General features: G+C 55.3%; 1 protein-coding gene across 1 annotated transcript in view; it reads right to left on the bottom strand.

The window, feature by feature from the left end:
• Nucleotides 1-14: 14 nt before the first annotated feature.
• Nucleotides 15-7755, bottom strand: part of LOC108643783 (hydrocephalus-inducing protein-like) — a gene marked incomplete at its 3' end in the record, with an annotated part of 20045 nt that continues 12304 nt past the window's right edge. The window contains exons 14-24 of the mRNA XM_029958112.1: nt 7475-7545; nt 6623-6756; nt 5590-5726; nt 4832-4953; nt 4553-4744; nt 4008-4157; nt 2720-2959; nt 2275-2446; nt 1647-1814; nt 1182-1355; nt 15-85 (exon numbers count right to left, since the gene is read on the bottom strand). Coding sequence (XP_029813972.1) covers nt 15-85; nt 1182-1355; nt 1647-1814; nt 2275-2446; nt 2720-2959; nt 4008-4157; nt 4553-4744; nt 4832-4953; nt 5590-5726; nt 6623-6756; nt 7475-7545 — 1631 coding nt within the window. The remainder of the gene's footprint in view (nt 86-1181; nt 1356-1646; nt 1815-2274; nt 2447-2719; nt 2960-4007; nt 4158-4552; nt 4745-4831; nt 4954-5589; nt 5727-6622; nt 6757-7474; nt 7546-7755) is intronic.

The following is a 7755-nucleotide window of genomic DNA, read 5'->3' as shown; positions in this document are numbered from 1 at the left end:
CTCTGGTATCCAGCACTGAGGGTCTTCTGGCTGGCTTTGTCCCCAGGGCTGGGCTGGGTTTTCTTGGCCTCAGCACCCTTTTTACCTGCAGAGGGGACAGATGGCTCAGCAGGGCTGTGAGGAGTGAGCAGGCACCTTCCACCCCAATGGGCACAGCCTTGCCCCTGGAAGGGACATGGCACTTGTCCTCCAGCCTGCTGGGCACTGGCAGCACTGCTTCCCAGAAGCAGCTCCTTCCCTGCTTATCAGCAGGACACAGCACACCAGCCCAGACTGGATTCTAAAGCCAGCCCTAGGTCCCTCCTAACAAACGTGCACGCAGGTGACACTGCTAGCACAGTAGTTCCCCTACGGATCAAGCCAAAGATTTGCCCTCCAGGACCATTGTTTCCATACCTTGCCCCCATCCTGCATTTTCACATGGAGACTGTAACATGCAGCCCTGCCCCAGCTGCATCACCCGCCTCTGCTGGAGCTAAATCCTCCGTGTGGGAAAACCCCAGCTGGGATCCACACCCTTCTTCCTTCCACCAGCTCTGAACCCAACCAGGTTCAAAGCAAAGCAATGCAAAACTTCTCCCCACACTAAGCAGGTCTGCCCTCACCCTGCAGAGCTCAGGGCACCAACTGCCAGCAAAGTTTCCTGAAAGTCTCCAGTCTGATCTGGAGAACAGCACAGCGTGCACAAGCTGCATGAGCCAACAGTGGGCATAGGAAAATCTCTGGAGAAAAGAGCTCATCTACAGCATGTTTCTCATTGGAAACTCCTCTAGGAGCTTATTCTTCCCTTCCTCTCACATTTGCAAAGCCACACTCATAGCTGTCTTGTGCTTAATGAGCCACTTCAGAGGGCTTTTTCCTTCTGAAGGTGGGCAATGGTTCTGCCTGCTGCCCATGAGCAGCAAGCTGGATTCAGCTTTGAGGAAATAGAAAAAATTCAGAGAAAGAGACAGGTGTGCTTCACCACCCCTAGAAAAAGGAATATGTGCCAAGAATGGCAGTAAAAGTGCCCCTGTGGGAGCCCTTCAAATCGAGCTTTCTGTTTCCAAACTAGCCAGAGATGCACAGCACCCATGTTCCCTAAGAGACCCGAGGGCTGCCAAACCATTTCTCTGAGCAAGCAGAAGTGGCCGGTCGTGGTGGTTTCCTAAGCATGCTCTGGGTGCAGCGTTTCTCCTTACCCGGCATCTGTTCCCTCCTGGCTCTTTGCTGACGGGCAGCCTCGACGCACAGCTCCCGGGCACGGCGCCCCGCCGAGCTGCGCTCGTCCGACATGGCTTCTGTCACCACCTCGGCCAGGGACAAGCAGGCGGCACTGTAATACTTGGACAGGGCGGCCGCCGCCCTTGTCTTTCCTGAGAGAGAGAGGAAGACTGCTTGGTGACACCTGCACGGGAGGCATTTTCAGGGACAGCCTCTGGAAACTCACAAACGGCTTTCAAGGACGGTGGGAAAGCAAGTGCCCTTCTAGGGGAGACCACGAGGGAGGCAGCTTGAGCACGGTTACGAGCACTGAACTCCAGCCCCAGGTGGGTCATCTCCACCTCGTATGCAGCTGAGGACTTTGTCTCAGGCACCACGCTCCACCAGGATGCATTTCTCCTGCTTCCCCCTCTCCTTGCAGCCCAGGGCTGTGGCTCCCGTACCTGTCCGCGGGGTCCCATAGACGATGATGGCAATCCCTCTGGGCATTTGGGCTTTGAGCTCTTCTCCAACGGGATTGGTGTCGAGGTAGCGCCTGACGGCCTGACGGATGGGCCTGTCACACTCGTCCACCATGTCCTTCAACAACCTGATGCTCTCTTGAAGTGCTGCTGTGCAGAACCAGCAGAAAAGTCAGCCTCCTGCCTACCTTGGATCCTGATCATCCTCCCTATCCCCTCCGATCCCAGGAAAGGAGACGGCCGAAAGCAACGGGAGCTTGTGCTTTTGTTGCTGGGAAGGAGCAAATAGAAAAGAGCCAGTGATATTAGACCTGGTTCTACTGGCTGAAGAGCTCATCTGATGCTACTCTTTGTGGCTAAGGGACGCAAGGGGATATCCTGACTACTTCCCCAGTCTGTGGCAGGCAGATAGGAGCTGGCTTTGGCTACACTCCAGGTTGGCAGAGGATGCCACAGCCCTTCACCCAGGAATTCCTCCACCAGGCAGGAGGTCAGATGGCTGCTAAAAGCATGGGCCTTGCATGGAGAACAAAGTGACAGAGAGCTCGGGCTGTGTGGGCTGGGCTCCCTGCTATGTCCCCAGTCAGAACAGCCAATGCCAAAGCCTTACCATTGTCCTCGCCTGATTCTTCCTTGCGCTTGAACATCTCTTGACCCAGAGCCTCCATCTTCTTCCATTTTTCATAATATTCCAGCACCTCTGGGGGCAGCTTCTCACCCACAGCGCGTGGAGGCATCACCACGGCCGTCCGGTCTCCAAACTCCTCCAGCGTCCGCAGGATCTGTGCGTGTGGGGAAGAGAAACCATCCACAAGATTCCTTTATCAACCTCCATCATACCAACAGACTCAGCCCATCTTCTCCCTCCTTCCTTCCTCCCAACAACACAGGCTATCCAAGCCCCTCCACAGACTGCCAGCAGGGATGGCTCACCTCAAAGTGCCACCAGGCTTTGCCCTGGGGATTGCCTCCATCTCCCTGGCACAAGCCTGGGAAGGCTGGAGTGCTGCACAGCTTGGGGAGCACACACATGGGGACCAGACCTTCCCTCTCACCTTCTCCTCCTCACGGTACTCCTCGTCAAACTCCAGGGAGTAAAATTCAGTGGGGAACTCGCAGGGGTTCTTCACCACCACTGTCCTCTCCAGCTCAGGGCCGCACGGAAGCACCGCTCCCAGCTTGATCTCCGTGGGGCTGAACTCCAGCCGTGGCTCCAGACCCTGTCCTGAGATGTGCAGCACGAGGAGCTGGCTGTTCCCATGAACGTTGATCTTCAGCTCGGTTTTGTAGGACTTCTGAAAAGAGAAAAGTGCCGAGAACTTGTCCATGAAGTCCTAGGTGACAGGACCCCAAATACAAGCCTTGCTCAAAGGTCAGGGGTGTTATCAGTCCCTCCAGGGGGAACGGAAACCCAGATCTTTACTTATGGTAGGGCCTACAGCATCTGTGTCCTTGGCTCTGAGTAACTGGGACAAATCCTGGTGTGCAGTGTAACTGGGTATTTGGGTATGAAGTGGATGTAAAATGGATTATCAGATGTTCTCCCCTAGTCATGGAGAGCAGACGAGAAGGGTCCTCAGTCCTGGTACTGCTGCATCAGGCAAACACCAGCTCCATGAGAGAGGCAGATGAGCTCTGGCTGGCTAGAAATAAAGGTCGTCTTCTCTGCTCAGTGTTTGGCTCTGGTCAAAGCCTGACACGAGATGGTTGGTTACATCCGTCGAGCAATGAAAAGATCCCTGGGACTGTTCTTGGGCACGGAAGCACTTGTGTCCCTCCTGTTACACCCTGTCAGTTTCCAAGTCCCAGTGGCCACATGCAAAGGGCTTTTGGGAATGCTCCATCCTTGAAGTCGACTCCCCAGCTGCACGGCAATGTGCAGGCAGGCTGGGCCAGAGCCCCAGGGACTGCTGGCAGCACACCACTACAGGTGACTGTCCTGCCGTGCCCAGGAAGGTGTCTGGTGGCTGTTTTGTCTGTTGGTGCCAGCAGCAGGATGAGCCAGCATTGGCCCTTCCAGGTTGATGCCCTGTGACTGTGCCAGCTGCTCTGCACCCAGCGTCGCAGGCTGCAAATACAACCAGGCAAGGGGGAGGACGAGGGAGTCAGGCAAATCTCCCCCATGGGCAGAGAGGCAGCCACAGCACAGTGCCCTGATGTTCCCTGGGAGGATTTCAAGGCGCCTCTCAGAAGGGTGTGCTGCAGGGGAAACTGAGGCCCAGTGAGTGCAGGGCTTCCAGAAAGCTGCTCGTGGAGGAAGAGCTCATCTGCCACTCCCTGTGTTGGGCTCTCCTTACCACCCTGCCCTGACAGAGCTCCTGGGGCGACAGCTGCCAATCTCACCTCTTCCAGGGGGGAAAACTGGATCTGCAGGTCACACCACTCTCTACCATAGAGGGTTCCCTCCCGGGCCTTCCACTGAAAGACACGGGAATCATCCTTCGCAGCCTGGAGCTCCTTCTGACGCACGGCCGGTGTCAAACGTTTGTCCACCTGAGCACAGAAACCAGTCGTGTGAGGTCTCCTCGGTCTGAGAGGACAGAGCCTCGGTTCCTGGAGTGCTCCGAGATCCTGTCCCGGTGCTGAGAGCACCCACAGCAAACCCGGCGTGGCCCCCACGGTCTAGAACTGGAGGGACAACCTGCAGGCAGGGCAAGCAGATGGGGAGCCACCGTCCTGTCCTCAGAGGAGGAGGAGGAATGGGTGAGGATGGCAGGGAAGCAAAGCATCACCAATGGAACAGGTCCAGGCAAAGCAGCCTTGATCTGGACCCTCAAAAGCTTCCTCAAACACGCTGTAGCCCAAGTGCTCAGGCAGCCACAGGCATAGAAAAGGCAGGAGGTGCAAAGAAAACCCAACATTCCGTGTTACATTTCCCTGTGCTTTACCTTCTTGGCAGGTTTGTTGACAGTGAGGAACCATTCACAGGGCGCGCTGAACCAGTTGTAAAGCCGGACTGTTTCACACCAGCACTGCCCAACCTGGACATCGGGGAACTGGAGTCTGTTCCTGGAGAGGCTGAGCAGCAGCTGAATCACAGTGGCACGGAGGCGGATGTGCAGTGTGGGGCCTTTCTCTACCTGGAGAAAGACAGAGAGTTCAGCTGAGAGTCCAGGCGACACGTGCTGCTGTGCCCAGCCTGCTGCCTGCCCCAAAAGCTGCGGTACCTTGATGGGCAGGAGCACATCCACCTTTCCCACGGGCAGGTTGGCACTTGCAAAGTTCACTTGAAACCGTTTGCTGGTGCCGTAGATCAGGAACTCCACGGGCTCCAGGTATATGCTGAAACCTTGAACAGATGAAAACAAAGCAGCTGAGATACACAAGCAACACAAAATGTGTCATAAGCATGTTAAGACCATACGAGAGCCCTGTTGGGAGCCCTGGGAAAAACCCCACGCTGTGCTGTTCCCAGGACAGAAACTTAGAGGAGACACCTGAGCAGCCCTCAGACACAGCGAGCCACTCTGTGATGGAAGTGCAGATTTGCCTCCAGGCCTCTTTTGGAAGCCTACTTTGATCCACCAGAGGATCAAACAGGCTGTTTCCTCAATAAAGGCCGAACACAAGAGCTGTGACAGCGTGAACTCCAGACAAAGCACTTTCCAACCACAACAGATCCCATCTGTCTGCAACACCCCCAGAGCGCCCAAAGAAACTTGATGCTGATGGGAACCGAAGGCAGAAGATGCTGGCAGGTGAGGAGGGTAATCAGCCCATCAGGCCCCTGCAGGGAAGCATCAGGGCAGCCCCAGGCAGGCCAGGTCCCTGGGCACGGCTGGCCAGGAGAATTCTGGCCCTGAAGCTCCCAGCAGGGGCACTGGGAGGAAGAAGCTCAAAAAACCTCCCCATGTGCAGTGGCTTAAGCCAATCTGTCTGAGACAGCTCCCTGCAGCCCACGGGAAGCCTCTCCAGCACTGGTTACCTGTGTCACGCAGGGCACGTTCATTGGCCTGGACGGCCACTGGGTACCTCCAGGTGTTGGTGATCTTCACAGTGCAGCTTTTACTGTAACCCTGAACAACAGTGCCCATGTCCAGGATGTACTCGGGCAGCTCAACTCTGGAAGGAGGAGTAAGGACAGTCCTTAAACAACAGCATGGCCACACGTTCAAGTAGATGGAAGATTCAAATAAAGTGGACATTTCTGTACTCACTGCTGTAAAAACTCAACTCAAGCCTACAAAACCCAAGGCCTGACCACCTGGGAATGACTTTGGGAAGTTATGGGGAGTGCAGGTCCTAGGTTTCATCAGCTTCCAATGGGACCCGAAAATAAAATTAGTTTTCAATGGACTCTGGTCACAGCTCCTCTGCTACAAAAAGCCCGTGTAGGTAAATCCATTGGACCTCCAGTGGTCTCAGTGAAAACGCTTCTCCTGGTGCACAGCCCAAGCCTGAAATTGCTTCCGAGCCTTGGAATAAGATTTGCACAGGAAAACTTCGCTGCTCACATGAAGGATCTGTTTTGCAAAGCATCTTCTTCCTGAACTGGAGCCTCCCATGCCCAGGCAGCATCATGAAGGAGCAAAGGGAAGGACCAAGTTACCCAGATAAGCCCTGCCAGCCCACCAGCATCAAAGCCACCTTTTGCTTAGGGGGCTCTGTCAGTCAGAACCAAGAGAGCAGCTTGGAGTTCTCTTTCCGAGCTGGTCAGCAGGGACAGTGTCTGTGCTGTCTGGAAGGGCTTGATGGTCTGCACTGGGCCCTCGCAGCTCTAAGAACAGGACCTTGCACCTGTGGGGAGCTGAGCAGCTCCAAAGCTCAGCGCGGCGCTGGGGAAGGGAGGACAGTCAGCTGCTCACGAGCTATTGCTGCCACAACTACTGGGATCAGACCCAATCTGAAGTGCCCACTGTTGCCAGCTCTGCATGCACAAGGAGCTCTCAGGAGCAGGGGACACTGCTGGCTGTTGCCCTCAGGGCACCTGCAGAGAGGGAACAGGAGTCCCTACTCACTTGACAAGCTTCTGAGGAATGCTCTTGTTAAAGACAGTGTCCTCTGGGGGGCGGGAGATGAGGGTTGGCTGCAGCTCCAGAGCATTCTCCTTTATCAGCATCTGCTCCATCTCCATCCTCAGCCAAGTGTTTGCCTGAGGGAAGGGAAGGCAGTGGCTGGTTAGCAAAGGCCCTTCCCAAGGCCCAGGCTTGTATCTAAAGAGGATCCCACCCTGCTCTTGTTGAAAGGGGGAATGGGGTCCTCCTGGCTGCTCAGTGTCACATTCTGCTCTCCTAGCCAGGACCTTCTCTCCAGGGAAATAACTGCAGCATCTGTGCCTTCCCACTCACTGCTAGAAAAGCTGATCTGGCCAGACAGACAAGCTAGCAGCCTTCCAGAGCTTCAAGTATTTGCCTGTCCCCAACCAGTGCCAAAGCAGCTTGGACAAAAGCTGTCTTGAAAAGGGAACCCCGTCCAAGCTGCTGCCTCTTGGAGTTGAGCACTGCCAGCACAGTCCCAGGGCACAGTCAGGCTGCTGCTACTAAGGTCTGTAAACCTGCTAGGGCTTGATTTGGGAGCAACAAACTCCCCAGCAAGGGGAGTAGCCAGGAAGCTTGGTACATCTCCAGGAGAGACCACGACCAGAGGTGGGGCAATGCTGAGCTGATGAATGTTTGTGGTCAGGTGTGGGCAGGGAGGTGCCAAGTGCCAGCAGGGCACTGAGAAGCTGTTGTGGGGTGTTGTGGGGTGCCAGGGCCTCAAGTGACATGGGGAGGGTGGCATGTGCCAAATGGGACTGCAGCTGTTCCTACCACAATGCCAGGGCCCTTCGCGTGTCGCTTCCTGATTTGAGCCTTCCTCCAAACACTTACTTTCTTGTCCTGCTTGTCTTTTTTCAGCTTTTCTTTTGCCTGTTTCAGTAGCCTCTCGTATTTTTCACTTCCTGAAGGAAGAAAACATTCACAAATAGAAGTGTGGGTGCAGTGCCAATGCCATTGAAGCTGAGAAGTCCCACTCCCCCGAATGCTGGTCTCTCCCAGAAACAACCCATCAATGGAAAGCCACCTCTGGAAAGTGGATGCTGCTGCTCCTCTCTGAATCCTCACGTTCACTCCCACCCATCTTCCTCCCCACAGAGGAGCATCTCATCCCC

The sequence above is a fragment of the Manacus vitellinus genome, unplaced genomic scaffold (genome assembly GCF_001715985.3).
Source record: "Manacus vitellinus isolate BGI_N305 unplaced genomic scaffold, ASM171598v3 ctg7180002432146_pilon, whole genome shotgun sequence".
In the NCBI taxonomy this organism is placed as follows: domain Eukaryota; kingdom Metazoa; phylum Chordata; class Aves; order Passeriformes; family Pipridae; genus Manacus; species Manacus vitellinus.
The sequence above is the reverse complement of the archived record's forward strand: the minus strand, read 5'-3'. Positions and strand labels throughout refer to the sequence as shown.